This window comes from Amphiura filiformis, chromosome 6 (genome assembly GCF_039555335.1).
Source record: "Amphiura filiformis chromosome 6, Afil_fr2py, whole genome shotgun sequence".
Classification (NCBI taxonomy): Eukaryota; Metazoa; Echinodermata; class Ophiuroidea; order Amphilepidida; family Amphiuridae; genus Amphiura; species Amphiura filiformis.
In genome coordinates this window covers 7,751,888-7,770,199 of record NC_092633.1, presented here as the reverse complement: position 1 = coordinate 7,770,199, position 18,312 = coordinate 7,751,888, and the positions used below count along the sequence as shown (strand labels likewise).

General features: G+C 37.8%; 1 protein-coding gene across 1 annotated transcript; it reads left to right on the top strand.

The window, feature by feature from the left end:
* The first annotated feature begins 550 nt into the window (after nt 1-550).
* Nucleotides 551-11,452, top strand: LOC140154914 (ferroptosis suppressor protein 1-like). Its single transcript, XM_072177577.1, has 7 exons — nt 551-599; nt 2,455-2,667; nt 3,033-3,271; nt 5,648-5,852; nt 6,240-6,389; nt 8,473-8,676; nt 8,906-11,452. Exons 2-7 carry the CDS (start codon nt 2,493-2,495, stop codon nt 9,070-9,072), a joined length of 1,140 nt encoding a protein of 379 aa, XP_072033678.1. The 5' UTR covers nt 551-599; nt 2,455-2,492; the 3' UTR covers nt 9,073-11,452.
* Nucleotides 11,453-18,312: the final 6,860 nt, after the last annotated feature.

Below are 18,312 nucleotides of genomic sequence, written 5' to 3'. Positions count from 1 at the left end.
GACTTTGTCAGTCCTGTATACTTTACACTTGGAAAATGGGCTAAAAGTGCCATGTTTAGGCTTTCTTTGGTCGATTACCGTGAGAAATTACTGTACAGTTCTGTACAGATTTCAACTTGTTTCTCACGCCATAATTATCTCCTCTGAAGTGCGCCATCCGATAATCTAATTTGGCGGAGTCATTTTGGTTGAGTCTTTTATCTTTCTATGCATGTAAAAAAGTATCTGATTGGTTGAAATTTTCAATCGCAAATTTGGCGACGTAAAAAATCCAGCACTTGCTAATTTTAATTAGAAACACTTCCATGCAGTGAACCGAGACTGCTGTTACCCATTGAGGACCCGTCTTAGAATGAGAATAAAACAAAGAAACAAACAAAGAATATACGACTACAATGACTGCGTTTGCCTATTGTCACTGGGTTTGCTTACTGAACTGAAAACAATGCAATAAAACCTAAAAACGGGGTCTTTTTATGCTTTGATGTGCACTGTGGGAGTGGGCTTTATACGCATATCGCATGCAGAATTTTCCCAATTTGCAATAGGCATACTAGTAAGCATCTCACCAAGACCGGGTTGACAAAACTGCGAGTAAGGTAAGCCAAGATTTCTTCTCTTATATTTCTCGTCCATTGTATATCTACCAAAAAACGTTTCAAAACGTAAAAAGGGGCCAACGCTTAAAAAAATCTTTCCTGTGTGGCTTTTCACCCTTTTTTTTAAACTTGGTCCCATTTAGTAAAGTCGTAATAACATGAAGAACGGGTTATAATTTTTACATGCAACAATGTGCTCTTATAGGTTTAAGACTGTTCGAAAGCGGTGCAATATAACGTAGGCTATTATCAAAAACATTCAGGTTCATGTTTTATTATATTGCGTGTTCATAAACAGTAGTAGAGTATTATATATACTTAGCAAATCGACTGCCTGTCAACCTGCTGCATATACATGCGTGTATTTTGGGGTGGCTTTGGGGGCGCGAGCCCCCCGCGGTAAAAGCAGGGGGCGGCAAAAACGAAGGGGCGGCGGAAGAAGAATGTGCGGCAAAAAGAATTACTAAAGAAAAAGAGCGGACATTTTTTTGAAAATGATATACTTGAAAAAATCGTGAAGGGGTGAAAAGCCACACAGGAAAGATTTTTTAAACTTTGGCCCCTTTTTACGTTTTTTGGTAGGTATTGATGTTTTTTTGAGTTGGATATCCATATTGCGCGGTTAGTGGTTTCTTGTAGTCGAGCGGGGCAAACTAGTTAGATATCCATATTTCACGGTTAGTGATTTTGTCAATGACTGTGTGCTTCAGTCCCAATGTGTCCCGTATTATGGTGTTACGTATTCTGTCCAGGAGTGATACACCCATGATCTTTCTCAAGCACATCATTTCAAAGACTAGGAGGCGGTTTCGTCTTCTTTCTTGATGGTCCAGGTTTCGGCTCCATACATTAGGATGGATAGTACCTGGACTCTGTGTGGTTCAATCTTGGTGGCCTATTGAATGTCCTTGGCATTCCATATGCTACGAAGTCTCTGTACTGCTCCTAGTGCTTTTCTTGCCATTAATGTTGATGTTAAGGTTGTCTTTTTGGCTGCTGGTAAGTTGAACTTCGGTTTTACCAATATTGATCTTCAGTCTGAGGTTCGAGCTGCTACGAAAGACGTTGTCCACTGCAGTCTGCCGGTTACTAGCAGAGTCAGCCAGCAAGACAATGTCATCGGCGAATGTCACAGTGCTATGCGTGTGAATGGCGACCTAACTGACTGGTTTCACACAACAGTGGGAGTGCGGCAAGGCTGTGTGATATCACCACAACATACTTCTCGAAAAAAACAGTGGCATGATCGACGGGAATTATATATGTTATACTTCTCGAACTTGTTATGCTTTATGCAACCCATGACACCAACATAGGAATATTGATCCAGGGACAAGCAATTAGCAGCTGTGTAATAATTATCTGTCCGGGGGAAAATTTCAAAATGGCTGCCAAAAATGTTTGTCCCCCGTCTCCGCCTGCCATATCTTGCCCAGCTCGACTTGCTAACAAAATGCTTCTTTTTGGCCCCGGGGCAGATAATTATTGCACAGGCCCCTTAAAATTATCAGTCGGCGGCGGGGGGGGGGGGGGCAAAATAGCCTGCCAAAAATTGCTTCCCGCACGCGGCCTGCCAAAGAATCGTCGCCCCCTTTGCACATAATGCGAAAATTGCTCTCCCTCCCCCTTTTGCCTTCTCAAAACTTGATTGTGCTCTCCTTTTTCCCACCGGGAGTCCGGGACAAATAATTATTGTACACCCCCTAAGGGGAGGAGACATCAACGTTGATGTTGAAGTCAAAGAGGATTTATTCATAATTAGTGTTGCAATGTTGATATTAATGTCAAAAAGGATGTGCAATATAATTTTATCTCATGCTTTAATTTAATTATGTACTTGATGTTACATCAATAGGTTCAATAAGTTGTGGATAATCATCTTCGCTATTTGACATGGGAGGATCTAGTAGTTCAAAATTGCAAGACAAGCACGTGGTGATTGTAGGTGGAGGATATGGAGGCATTACCCTGGCCAACCATCTGAAAGGGAAATGCAAGTTCACGTTGATTGATCCTAGGGAGACTTTTCATCATACTATTGGTGGACTCAGGGCTGTTGTGGAAAAGGGTATGTACACACTGGTACACAATGGTAGTTACAATTTATGTTTTAAGCAATAACTTAATATTAAATGCATCTTTTAGAGAAGGAGTAGTTCCCCTTAATACAGTGGAAGCAGGCCATCGCGGGTTCCCATTCCTAAGTGCAGTCCGCCAACTTGGAACCAGCTACGGCTTGTTTCCCCGACGGATCAATTTGCTAAGGTTGCTGAGTCTTTTATTATTGAATGGCTTATGAAGGACATTGAAGATCAAATCGAGCTTAACCAGTTTGGTAATCGTAAAGGGCATTCTATCTCACTATAGCTGAGAGGTTCTGAGGTTCTTTTCACATAATTATAGTTTAATATTGTCTTTGTTTTATCTTTGAAGGGTACAGTAATTTGATTTTCATTCCATATGCACCAACATTTGGTGAGAGCTTTAAGCAAGGCAAGGCCGTTAGTGTTGATACAACAGCCAAGAAAGTGGTACTCGAGACGGGGGACGAAATCAGTTACGACTATTTAGTATTGGCTACTGGAAGTTCCGGTGTTTTCCCTGTGAAAATCGATCTTTCTGTGACAGATGCATCGGAAGCCATGGAGATGTACAACAGTTATGTTGACAAGGTGAATAATTATGCTTAGCTTCCTTTGTCAATCGTTATCACGTTTTTTGGTAGCGTTTTTCTCATGATTGGATCGTAAAAATAAAATATTGTACATACCTTATTTTAACGTGTTCTCTTTATTTTAGTCAATACTCGTTCGTCTAAAATATTGGGACGATTTACTATCGATGAAACAAGTGAACGTCTTTGGAATCTGATCGCCACATAATATTAATTTCGAACGTGCTCGTTCGAAATGAGCTGAACGCCCCAAAATCGGACGTCACGAGCTGAACACCACATAATATTAATTTTGAACGTGCTCGTTCCAAATTAATCGATACCATAACGTCCCAAAAAACCGAATTTCTCTGATTTGAACGTCCCTAGCCAATCATGTCATTACTATTCCGGGGAGGGGGGAACGGAGGACATGTCGACCCCTCCACATTTTGAGATGTGGGGACACAATATCAAATCCCCCGCCCCCAACGTTTCGGCAAATACTTCCTTGGTCTAAGTAGGCTTACTGTAAAAATACAGGCAATATTCTGTATTATACCTTGATTTTTGGCTAAAAATTGAAATTTTTTTAGTGCTCCGCGCACACTTCATCATCTATATATTTAAATTCAAATTGATTGGGGGCTAAAATAGTATAACAAGTTTCCCGTGAACAATACGCGCAGTTGTCCCCGTAAACATGGTAAACAGCCTTGCCTATATACCCTGCTGATGTTTTACCCCTGGTATCTGGTACGCCAGTGACAGAAAGGAAAAAGAGGACTTTCAGGAGACTGAGGAAAATGACGGAATGAAGAAAGTGAACAAGACGCAGATACACATAACGAAACCGACTAAAATAATAAATCAGCAGGGACTAAACGTTCCTTCTTAAAGTTCTTTTTGATGCCCCCCCCCCCAACTCAAATTAAACAAATCCTTGTTCTTAAATCTTTTAAATACGTACACATTTGGTAAACACCTTACTTTGGGTATAAAATAGTGCATATTATCCTAGTAATATCGGGCCGGAATAATGCTCACTGGGCAATGTTTTTCTCTGCCTCCCATCCCCACCCAACTCCCAAAAAATGTCCAGGCACACCACTAGAAATTAACTGCAAATTCCTTCAATTGGGTCTTAATATTGAACATATTTCATTTTCTCCCAAATAACATTTTCCAATAATAGTGTAAAAAGTGTACACCAAATGCATTCATTTGGCGCCCATCTTGTAAAATGTTTCAGCCCCCCGCGTCGCACAGGCGCTACGAGAGGCCTGCTTTGCGGTCATATTTAACAAAACCTGTGTTCCTCCCCCCAATCAACTTCGGATTGACACCCTTGGATATCGATGTTCCTAAAACTGAGTACATGACTATTACCTGCAATCCTCAGCAACCATTCCAAGTATGGAGAACCCATCAAGTATGTCACCGATTTTAAATATCTTGCACCAGTGACCTGTCCCGACCGACGGAAGGCGCTTGCATGGTATGCATTTCGGAATTTAGAGCATCTGTCATGTCTGTGGAGAACTCCAACAATCGCCATTGCAGCAAAAGTCAGGCCTTTCCACACCATTTGTGTTATAGTATTGCTCTAGTGGCTGTGAGTCCTGGGTGATATCTACTGACATCACTGGACATGGAAAAGAAGATCAACGTTACGTTTTTGCTACATCATGTTGTACTGTTATACATCAAGCACACTGGCCATGTCAGTAACGACAGAATATATATAGGCCTAACACAGAAGGTATGCCCTCTACACCCCCAAAGCAAAGCACATCCTAATGTCTTATGCACAAAAACTGTTGAGGACTTTTATAGCTTTTTACTATCAGATGCCATTACCACTTAGGCTTCAAATCGTAGTACATGGAGAAAATTGGTAGTCGCCTGCTTCGCAGCCGAATGAAATGAATGAATGGAGGCTACAGTAGTAAAGGGGAAAAGAGGCTTTTCAGACTCACAACAGAGCGCGTGAAATTAATTATCAAATGCAAGCACGATCACAGAACCTAGGTCCAGATGGGAAGCGCGAAAGCCTCAGGATCTACGAATTCCATAATCCTTTGTGACCAAATCATATATCTGAGGCTTTAAAACATACATGTTGTTAAACATGCATGCATCCTAAGTCCTCTCCAACCTTTACGCCATTAAATCTAAGAAAATAAGAGAAACAGAAAGTGTATTATATAGAACCTTGTTGTCACGTAGTAAGGAGCACCTTCAGAAAGCAAGGGTCCTGCAGGAAGCAAGGGTTCTTTGTAAAGTTCAAGAGCCCAACACTTTCCTTTTTTTTTCAAAGAGTGCAAGCCCCCGGAGTGCCGCCACTGTTTCTATATAAATTATGATAAAATATATTGTAACTTTTCCGTTTCAGATCGACGCTGCCAAAGACATTGTTATCATCGGTGGAGGTCCTGTCGGCATAGAATTGGCTGGTGAAATTGCAACTGACAAAAAGGATAAAAAGATAACAATTATTCATTCAAGATCTGCTCTAATTAATAATGGTACCTTCAACGACAAGTTCAAGAAAAGGCTGCGTAAAGGACTCCAAGCAAAAGGGGTGGAAATTCTGTTCGGTAAGTACACTCCAAAATAATACGGACTGAAAAATTAAAACTTGCACTTACATGACAAATGTTTGCTGAATTCTATTTTCTATACTGCAGAAACAGCAGAGCAACGCTTAATAAACACTTAAACTAGTCTATGTCCGCTGACAATGTGTAAAGTGGAAGGAGGAGCCGGGACGTCAAAAAAAAGGGGGGGTGTGGTGCAAAGGTTTTTTGGCATATCGAAAGACGAAAGGGGGTGGCAAAGACTTTTTGGCATGGCCAAAGGTGGGGGAGGTAAGCGATTGTTTGGCAGACCATTTTGAGAATTTACCAACCCGATGCTATCATGCTACACATAATGATTCCATCACTTCTTATACTTTATCATGCAAAACCATCTCTCATCCACAGAACAGAAAGTTAGCAACCTGGCCGAGCTCCCACCGGACGGTTCTGCGAGATGTACAGTAAAGACAGACAAGGGATCAGAGGTGGAAGCTGATCTGGTGTTTGCTTGTATCGGTCTAAAGACAAATTCATCAGCTTATTCCGAAGCATTCAGTAAGAGCATATAAAATTATGTTTAGCATGTATTGAAGGGCTCGGTCACTCACATTTGCACAGTTGCGCAGTATATTTGTGAGACCTGAGAGCAAAGTAGGCCTATATTGTGTAGCTGACAGGAAAGCCGACCATCAAATGAAAATTTTGACCGTCGTATTGAAGGCCCAGCAAACACAAAAACGTTTTTAAAACGTTTTAAATAAGTTATATTTTGGGTTTTGGTTTAGGTAAAAACGTTTTAATAACATTAAAATGTCGGGTTATATAAAGGTCATGAAATCGTTTTAAAACGTTTTGTGTGAAAACACACTACAACAATATTTTTAAAATGTTTTCGAAATGTCATTGTAAACTATTTTTGCAAACATTTTTGGCCAAATATTTTGTCAACACTTAAATAACATTATGTTAAAATATTTGCACCCAGAACACAGAAATGTTCTAAAAATGTTTTTTAACAAAACGTTTTAATAACATTTAAATGTCAGGTTATATGAAGGTCGTGAAAACATTTTAAAAACGTTATTGTAAATATTTTGGCCAAACATTTTTTGCAAAATATTTTTTCAACCCCAAAATAACATTCGGTTTGGAATGATTTGTACCAAGTTTTCAAAAATGTTTTTGGAATGTTATTAAAACGTTTTATACCCTTTATATAACCCGACATTTAAATGTTTTCTGTAAAACATCTGTGTTTGCTGTGCAGTAAATTACCAACAAATGTTATTTAATGTTGTGAAACGTTTTATACCATTACTGTACCCTTTGTATAACCCGACATTTAAACGTTTTCTGACAACCTTTTATAACCTTTTGCGAATGATGTCGAAAACGTTTTGTGTTTGCTGGGGGTATACACAGAGCCGGATTTACCTTTTTGGGGGCCCTGGGCCAGGCCAAAATTTGGAGGCCCCAAACGCATCGTGTAGAAGGCATTATACACTAAAGTTTTGAGATTCTACTTTTAGACTGTTTTAGTCCGAATTGAAGGTGAATGTGAGGCCAGTGCGCGCTTCTCGCGCGCAAATTTTGCAATTTTTGTAGGCTATTTTGGCCCAAAACATGGTGTTTTTCGGCTAAAATGGAAGATGCACACTGCACAGGGCAATTTTTGGGGCCCCCAAAATTTGGGGGCCCTGGGCCCGGGCCTATCTGGCCCTATGGTAAATCCGGCCCTGGATATACATTTTCATGAAAGATCTTAAAATTGTACAGGTCAGTACATGTAGTAAAGGCAGACATGGGGACATGGTAAATGTTCATGAGCTCATGAATATTAATGAGGAGGTCGTGGCTAATTAGCATATGTGATCTCACGAATATGCTGATTCAGCCTCGTTCATATTCATATATGCTAATTAGCCACACCCCCTCCTTCATATATACTAATTAGCTACACCCTCCTCATCATATTCATGAACTCATGAATATTCAACATGTCCCCAGAGCTACCTTTACTACTTAGGTCTTTTACACTGTTTGAGTATTTATATATTAATAACGCACGGGCTCTAATAACCTAGTTTTGGTAAAATGATCTAACTCAAAGACATACTTTTCACCTAGTTAAGGCTGTGCTGCAAAATATTCAGCTCTAATTTGGTAAAACCTTTCAACTTGAAATACTTGTTTATTAGCTGGACATTTGGAGATAAAAAAGAACACTAAAGCTTTTCAACCATTTTCAGCATAGCCTTTTAGGTAAAAAGTCTATCTTTGAGTTAGATTATTTTACCAAATTATGACATTAGGGCCCCTGTCCTTACACAGTTTGCACGGACCTGGATTGATTGCAGATATCAGAACCTGTGATTCACAACAAAAGCTTATTTTCAACATTTCAGTTGATTTTTGCTCCATGCCTGTATCAAGATGGCGGTCGAGTCCCGATTCTTAATCCTTAATTCTGTGGTTGATTCAGATATTGAATTTGTGAGTGCAATGTGCAATTACATGAATTACGGTGCTCCATAGGCCACTATAATTTCCACAGATTTCAGATTTAACCTGAAATTTCACATGCCTGATAATATTTCATTTATTTTCCTTATTATGCTTATTATAATACATGTTATAGGTGACAAGCTTGATGAAATCGGGTGCCTGAAAGTTGACGAATTTCTTCGTGTTGAAGGTTACACAGATGTCTTTGCTATCGGTGACTGCTCTGCCGCAGATGGTGAAGCTAAGTTGGCATTCAAGGCTTCCGTTCATGCTGAAGTTGTTGCTCAAAATCTCCAACTCCACGAAGACGGAAAGCATCTTAAAACCTATAAACCACGTAAGTTATCTGCCCCCTCCCCCAACAATCCTGGCACCGACAACTGGTTCATAGTGAATTGTTATAAACACAATTTGTGCAGACTATTGTTTAAACTTAAAAACTATATAGGTTTTACAGAAATCCTTTTGTAATGACACCTTGTTATATCGTTATAAAGTGTACTTCAAAACTTTAAGCCTGCAAGTGCCATATGAGTTTTATTATTTTGTGCTTTTATCTTCTGCAGCCATCAACATGATAGTTGTGCCTCTTGGTCGTAATGGTGGAGTCGCTCAGATGGGCAATAGTATTGTGGTTGGAAACATGATAACAAAAATAGTGAAAAGTAAACACCTTTTTACATCTAGATACTGGGGTGATATGGGACAGGAAATGCCAACTAACGTTAAGTAGCAATAAGCACAATACGGACGAGATATCAGGCGGATCCAAGGGCCACGCTCTCCCCTCCCCAAGCTTAAAGTGTGTCTCCGGCAATCGTAACATTATGCCTTATATGTTAGAAAAATAATTATCAAGCACGAATCACGTGGTTTTATTTAAAACAAACTTATATTAACGAATAAAACGAATAAAAACGGTCGGCTCTCAACACGCGATATTCAAAATTCCCGCGCCGAAATTGCCTAAGTGCAATGACGTAATGGTTATTTGTACTCAACTGTCGTTAGCCTTCATTGTATTACTGGGACGTCATTGCACTCGACAATTTCGGCGTCCGGGAATTTTGAATATCGCGTGTTGAGTACCGAATGTTTTTATTCATTTTTATGGTCACTATGAGTTTGTTTTAAATAAAACCACGTGATTCGTGCTTGATAATTATTTTCTTACATATAAAGCATGATGTTGTGATTGCCGGATACTTCCTTTAATCTTTCTGGCCATGCGCCAATCGGATGGAAAAATAGTTTAAGTACTGAGGAACAAAGGTGTGCCACAAATTGTTTGTACCCCTCGTCGCTTGCCCGGCCCCTCGACCTGCAAAAAAATAATTGCCCATCCTTTTTGCCATGCCAACAATTTCTTGCCTGTTGCCAACCATGCAATTTCAGCCCATATTGTATAAGATAGGCCTACCACTATGTGTACATGCATGTCTATTAGGAATCAATCCCTTCATTTATGGAACAAAGCAAAAGTTCGAGGACGTTCTATAACCCAGCAAACAAACGGGTTATATCTTGGGTTTTGGTGAAAACGTTTTAATAACATTAAAGGAGGATTTCGTGATCATAGCATCCTCTTTTAATGACATTTTTCAGTACATATCCACGAAAAAAGCCTATTCCCAACATTTCAGTTGATTACGATTTTGCGTTCGCGAGTTATGCATGATTATGTGTATTACACTGCTCCATATAGACAATGCGTTGTAATTTCGTTCTGGTGCACCCACGAAATTCAAATTTCACGATATCTTTGCAAAACGAATTAATCTGCAAGAAATATTTTGTACATAAACATTATGTAGCCAGAGGTTTCCAGTGATATAAAAATCTCAACTTTTTTTTTGAGAAAAGTGGGGGATGAGGCTGTGGATCACGAAATGCCCCTTTAAATGTCGGGTTATATGAAGGTCATGAAAACGTTTTGTATAAAAACACACTACAACAATATGCTCAAATGTTGTCAAAATGTTAATGTAAAATATATTTTACAAACATTTTTTGCCAAATATTTTGTCAACACTTAAATAACATTATGTTATAATATTTTGTAGTAAGTTTTTAAGTTTTGAATGTTATGAAAACGTATAAGGGTGCAAGTTTGCTTACAACGATTACCTAGAGACAACAATGCACGACTTTCCAATATAAGAGTGATGGTAGAATAATGATAAATGGAGATTTGATCCAAATGTAAAAAGAGTAGAAATGGAAAATAATCAAATAATGCATTGAAGCGGTTCCAAATATTGAGAGATATTACAGTATAAAGTGTAAAAACGGCACAGTAAGAGCTGATATAACTAAGTATAATGAGAGTAAAAATATTCAGATATATATAGAGTGAGAAATTCAAAAGAAATGGCCGTTTTTATCATGAAAAAGTATTATAGAATAAGCGCAAATGAATCAGTAGTTAATAGTATACAAATATTAACTGTCTATGAGTGTGATGGTCGAAATATAATCACGAGGTGAAAGATGGATTGTTCCATTCCACGAGCCGGAACGGCGAGTGGAATGGAACAATACATCTTTCACCGAGTGATTATATTTCGACCATTACACGAATTTAAGACAGTTAATATTTGTTTTATATCACTCATGCATAAATTCTATTACTAAAATACTATTTAAGGTAGGAAATACATTTTTTCATCAACATAACACCATGTTTTGCCGTGATATACTTCACATTTTGGGGTCCACCCCATAACTAAATCGGCGAGTCCAAGAGTCAGCGCACGGCTTGGCGCAGGCGCACTACGGCAGAGCACATGATGATAAAGACTATCACACGGAGAGGGTGATAGTAAAAATGATAAATGGTAAGCAACCAATGAACTGTCTAGAATTTATGTATGAGTGATATAACAGGGAATGGAAAGCGTACATTGTGTGTGTGATAAAATTACATTACTTTGCTGCGTATGCAATTGCTTGATATAAAAATCAAAGAAAGAAAGATCAAATATTATATATGTTGGTGAGAATAGATAAGTGTATGATGGTATTCAATATAGATAGTGTGCATATTATGGGAAAGGAAGAGAGTGAGAAAAAAATTAGGTGATATGAATAAAAGACGACCCTGATAACAGGAATGCAAAGACACGATGCAAAGTGTATTTATTTGTATTATTTGGGGGTTGGAGGAGTACTTATTTATAGAAAAAGTATTAAATTATCTAAACAAATTACGGAAATTGGGTTAAAATAATCATAACGGTGGAGACTACTAGTAGTACTACAAAAGTGCATCATGAGGCAGTCATGTCTACAGTAGAATTCACCACGAACTTTGCAGGACTTAAACCCCATTAAAAGCTATTAAACCAAGATAACACTCATTGAAAACAGCTCAACTGATTAAATCAGATCTTCTCTGGTTGTGCACATGTGTCTGTTTTATATGTGCGGTATCGCAATGAGCTGGTATTATAGCTTCAGTTGGGTAACCGATTATAAAGGAAACGCAAGGAAACAATGGTATGTGGACCTTTGTTCACGAAATGAGACAATGGTCTGCTTTTTGTTAACCAGCATTCTTGAAAATGAGCAACATAATGATTGTTGACTTAACACGGTTTGGAAATAATTTCTTCATATTTTTTGGTGTTATCTGTCGTTTACATATCCTTCCTAAAGCACCAAAGTACGCATATTTCCAAACATCTAAATTAGCTAAAAATTTAGGACATGTTACAAAACTATATTTTCTAGAATTTTAGAAGAGTACTTTTAATATTGGCCGGTTATTTTCACACAGCGACGTAAACTAGGCAATGTACTATTACCTATAACATACACTAAAACACCAAAAGTACGAATATTTCCAAACATCTAAATTAGCCTAAAAATTTAGGACATGTTACACAACTATATTTTCTAGAATTTTAGAAGAGTAGGCCTACTTTTAATATTGGCCGGTTATTTTTCACACAGCGACGTTAACTAGGCAAATCCCCATACTTCTAACGTACGCTATTTGTAGAGGTCACGCGTCAATGGTAAGAGCACTGTGTATTGTGTATAGGAAAACGGACAGTAACTGCAGTATGTAGAGTATATAAAACAAAGCATCATTAGGCCTATCTCTTTTTTTGAAGTATCGGTGGCTCTGAAAAGAGCCGTTTTAAAATTAGCTTCTCGGAAGAAGTCTACAGGCTTGGAATTGTCAGTGTTCTCCCTACGATTGACAGGGACGCCTTGCAGGGGATGATGGAGGCTGCTCCGTCTTATTGACGAAACAAAGGAAAAACAATTCTGCTCTGCGTTTCTGAGAAGGATCGGTGTATGCTTTCTTTCAAGTTCTGAAGTCTCGATTCACGCTCAAGGTGGATTTTTTCTTCCATACAGTCTATGACGTTCGGAAGGTGCTTGATATTGATAATTGATATCAATAATTGATAATTGATATTGAAAATTATATTCTTTTAAGTGCCCCAAGAAAGGAGAGGAAAAGTGGTGGAGCGGCTATTTATGTCCACAGCTCACTTTCTTACCGTATCAGAGATGATTTGAAACTTAGTACAACTGACATTGATTTGCCACATTCAGAATCGGTTTTTGTCGAAATCCTGAGTCCCACCACCAAGAATACAATTATTGGTTCAATTTATCGTGCACACAGAACTGAGGTTAAGTTATTTATTACCGATCTTGATCATAGCCTCAACACTATTTCTGCTGAAAACAAAAATTGTTATATTTCCGGTGATTTCAATTTAGATCTTTTACAACACAGTGAAAATGATATTATTAATAATTTTCTGGAAACATTTCATAATAATAGTATGTATCCATTAATTGATATACCCACCAGAGTGACACCTACTACTGCAACTTTGATTGATAATATTTGTACGAATGTTCTTACCCATCAAATCAAATCAGGTGTGTGTGTAGTGGGTCTAACTGACCATTTTCCAATCTTCCAATGTACAAAATCAATGCCACTTCGTTTTATTCAACCACACATCGGCACTACTCGCACTTATAACCAAAGTTCGATTGAACATTTTTATAATCATTTGAAATTGATTGATTGGAAGTTTGTCACTGATATGACATCTGCTGATGGGTCGTACGAAGCATTTGTTAGTAAATTCCTTCGTATTTATAACACTCATTTTCCCGTTAAGGCACGTGGTACTAGAAATTCACGTAACCGGCATATACCACGTAAACCATGGATCACATCTTTAATTCTCAAATCAATTCATAGGAAAGAAAAGCTGTATAGAAAATATATTGGTCATCCTTCACCAAGCAATAAAAATGCTTATATTTCTTACCGCAACAAACTTACTACCCTTATACGAACCGCCAAAAAGAATCATTATGCGAACAAACTCGAAAATTGCAAACATAACACTAAACTTATTTGGAATACCCTAAATGATATTCTCGGTCGCAATAATAAACACCCCTACCGTCATTTTTCTATGATGATAATGCTCACCAGGAGCAAATAATAGATCAAAACATAATAGCAAATAAATTCAATTCTTATTTTGCTAATGTTGGTCCTAACCTAGCTCGCAAAATCCAGACTCCTGGTGCAAATTTTCATACTTTTCTGCACAATATTAATTCCCCAAATAGGCCTAATTCTCTGTTTTTTACTCCAACTGACCCAGAGGAAATAATAGATATCTGCCGTTCATTCAAATCGGGTAAAAGTAGTGGCTTTGATGAAATACAACCCGATATTGTTAAATACGTACGCACAATCATAGCTTCTCCTCTTTCTCATATAATTAATTTGTCATTAACCACCGGCATTGTCCCAAATCAGTTAAAATGGCCAAAGTTATTCCTATTTTCAAGAACGATGACCGGCACAAATTTTGCAATTATAGGCCAATATCCGTCCTCCCTGTTTTTTCGAAAATTCTTGAGCGAGTTGTGCACACTAGATTATATGGTTTTATTTCAAGTTTAAATATTTTGCATCAATCTCAATTTGGTTTTCGCCCAAAACATTCTTCTTTTATGGCTATTATGGATGCATACAACAAAATTGTCACTGACTTAGATAACAATCAGCACAGTGTTGGTATCTTCCTGGACCTCTCGAAGGCATTTGACACGCTAAACCATGACATTCTTCTATCCAAACTAACTCACTACGGTGTACGCGGCGTTGCCTTCGAGTGGTTCAGGAACTACCTCATGAATAGGCCACAATATGTTTCATTTAATAACGTTAAATCATCATTAATTCATTCAACTTGCGGCGTTCCTCAAGGCTCAATTTTAGGTCCTTTACTTTTCATCCTATATTTGAACGATATTGTTTACGCCTCAAAGTTTTTCAAATTTATAATTTTCGCAGATGACACTAATCTCTTGGCTTTCCATAAAGACTTTACCTATCTTATCAACACAATAAATCAAGAATTATGTAACATTTGCAACTGGCTTAAGGCAAATAAATTATCACTCAACATAAATAAAACAAAATATCTTATTTTTAAAAACAGATTTAGCAATCGAAGATATCACAACTCGGCCATATATGTTGACAATGTATCAATTTCAAAGGTTTCTTCTATTAAATTCCTTGGAATCACACTGGATGAGTCCCTTACTTGGAACCACCACACAACATATATAGCTAATATTGTGTCCAAATATTCTGGTATTTTATTTCGGCTCAAACATGTCCTACCTTTAAAAACATTGTTTACATTATATATAAGTTTGGTTTTGCCACACATTAATTATTGTAATATTATTTGGGATGATCTAAATAACTGTAACTTAAACAAAATTCACATTAAGCAAAAGCGAATAATTCGATTGTGTTCAAATTCTCACTTTCTTGCCCACACTCCGCCCCTTTTTGCTTCATTAAATAGTCTCACAGTCTATGGTATCCACAAACTGCAGAAAGCAATTTTCATGTATAAATTTTATAATGATCTTTTACCAGATATTTTTTCAAATTATTTTATTAAAGCTAGTACGATCCATGCATATAATACTAGGTCATCGGAAATGTATAGAGCTCATCATTTGAAAAATGATTTAGCCCGTAACACTGTTAGACGACAAGGGCCTATACTATGGAACAATATTAGTTTAAATACCAAAAATTCACTTACTCTGACAAGCTTCAAAAATAAGTACAAATCTGAGTTATTATCTCGTTATAAATAATCTCGTTAGTTTGGGTAATGTTTCATCATGTAATTTTAAAAGTATTATTACTATTATGTATAATAGGTAATCTTAAACCATAGCCAACATTGTCTGTCTCACGTGTCCTGTCCGGTCTTTGTCTGCACATAATTATGTCCTCATACGTCTTTGATTGTGTTTCGTCCTGAATGTTTAACTTAATATTGTAAAGGGTGGCTAAAATTGTCGAGCTCTGCTCTGTTTGGTTTCCTACCATATGATTTTGCTTTACTCTGTAAAAATTATTTAAAGGTGAAATAAACTGAAACTGAAACTGAAACTGATAACTTTCTTGTGCAGTTTCTTTTCATACTTGCTGGTAGTAGCTTTCCAATCCTCGTGCAATGCATGAGGGAAAGGTGTAGAAACTGGAAGAAGAGGAAGACATGGTGCAATCTATAGCTATCTATTTCGGACGGATTTGCTGTTGATAATGATTAAGACGTTAGACGTATATTCTATATAGTCAAGAAAAGCCTTGACTTTATCCCGGTTGATCACAATTTCGCGAACGCGATCAGATTGGTATCTCATCAGACGGAAGTTTTCACGTGTTAATTTTTCCAGGTAGCGGTTGAGCTGAAGATCTAGGCGATTTATAGGCCTACCTGAGACGAATAAGAAGGTTGACCGCTTTTGAGAACACCATTGTCGTCAAAAAGAGATTCATCGTCAAACAAGCTTGGTTCGGATGCTGCCATCTTAGATTTTATACAGTGGCGTAGCGTCATAGGAGCACATGCCCCCAATCGATCTGAATTTGTTTTAAATCCCACAGGAAAATTGCCGTAAAACTGCTTGCCCCCCATATGATGACCCACGCTACGCCACTGATTTTATAATTATAAAAATCGGTACAGCGAAGTTTTTGAAAGGAAAAATAACCTACGACATATGCGTGGAGAGAGAAGACTGTAGGCTAGTGCAGAATGAGAGTGGAATGCGTGTATGGAAGCATATTAAGTGTATCGTTTTGAGCAAAACCGAAGAATCGGTCGCTATATACCCTGGTTTCGCCAGTCAGTGTATTGAAAACAAAAACTGACAACAAATCGAATTTTCTTGAGTTGGCAACGTTTTAAGGGTAGAGACAATAGAGGGTATCCGTGTTCTATAAGCTGCATATCCTATCAACGACTGCTATACCTTGTTTAGGACTTTCAAAAGAAGTACCTGCATGTGCAACCATGACTGTTTCAAACTAACCCGCCAAATTCGTGCAGGTAACTCCGAGGTCGTGCATTGAATTAGTTTGAATGAGGAATACTACGGGAACCAGCGCCTTTTCTTAGAAGTCACACATGAGTGAAGTGGATAACCTCTATAGAAATAGGCCTATGTACTAAAGAAACATAAGTTAGGTCCTGTGGTTCTTGAGTTATGTTGTAAAGAGGGCTGAACAACAACACTTTTGTAAAACGTACATAACTCATTAACAACAATAAATTTGGCTGCTTCGACCAACGATACCTCGTATACCCTTAAATAGAGGTATTAATCATTTTCTTTGTAGGCCCTAAATGCTATCTACAGAAGATAGCAAGCAAAGCAAAAAACATGCAAAATAATAATGTTCCAAAAAACATTACCTAACACGCGTTCTAGATGATGATTCAGTACGGCAATATGAGGATTCAGTGCAAAATCCGGGGCAAAACGGCTATAATTTGCGCGCTTAGAAAAAAATAGCCAATAGGCCCAATGCAAAGCTATAAAGAAATGTTAAAATGAAGAAGATGACCAAAATTTAAAATGGCACTTATATAGTATAGATTATCAGGAACAGGAAGGAAAAAAATATAAAAAATAAAAACCAAAAAAAAAACCAATAACGGTGAAACATGATTGAATCCCTAATTTAATAAAATTGTTCAAAAAGCTTATTGTTGGCCGTGACCATGTTTGTTATTGTGCAACAAAGTAAATAATTGTGTTTATGTGGTTGTCAACAAACCTTTACCCTCGCCCACTTAAACCATGCTGGATGGGCTGACCCAATATCAATATCCACATAGGCCTATCAATTACTTTAATACAACACTTGCACTTTAGGGAGTGTTCGTAAATACTTTGGTGGGGGGGATCAAAACAAAATATTTTTGGGTCCTACAAAGGGGGGGGGGGGGCAAAAAAATTCAGTCCTTAATAGGGGGGGGGGGCCAAAAAAATTTGAGGGTAAAATTCCGGGGTAAATGTACGAGAAGGCATGTACATTCCAGCGCGCATGAATGTTAAGTATTCAATTTTGTAATCTCAAGTTACAAATCAACAAAATGTGCGCACTTTACAATTTGGGTGTAACACTTTGACTCCAATGAGTACCGGTAATAACTCAAAACGGTAATTTTTAGCTAGTGAGTTAATGACCATAGGGGTAGATCTTGGGGGATATTCTCCCCAATATTTTGATAGGGGGCTGGTCCATACAATCATCCCCCCAATGTTGACGCCTGGGTTTCTAATTAACCCATATTTGGTCAAGTGGCAATTTGTTTGCGCTTCGCGCAAATCAATTCCGGTTTTGTACTATATTTCACCAGTTTAGCTTCAATATGGCAATTTTTTGCGGGCTTCGTACCATAAACTTATTTTGTTGGCAAAAGGTGCTGGATTCACTGGACTTCAACAAATTTTCTCCAACTAAACCCCAATGTCAAAAAGACAAAAAGAAATCTATACCACTGTTAATGATGTATATTTTTGGTTTCTTTTTTAGGACATAAAGGGGGGATCAACAAAATTTTAGACCACAAAAAGGGGGGATCAAAAAAATCCA

Bases quoted from the DNA above. Each gene is read 5' to 3' on its own strand.
- LOC140154914 (XM_072177577.1), top strand. From the start codon at position 2,493: ATGGGAGGATCTAGTAGTTCAAAATTGCAAGACAAGCACGTGGTGATT. The intron at 5,853-6,239 runs GTAAGTACACTC...TCTCATCCACAG, and splicing joins AGGGGTGGAAATTCTGTTCG to AACAGAAAGTTAGCAACCTG. The intron at 6,390-8,472 runs GTAAGAGCATAT...TACATGTTATAG, and splicing joins AGCTTATTCCGAAGCATTCA to GTGACAAGCTTGATGAAATC.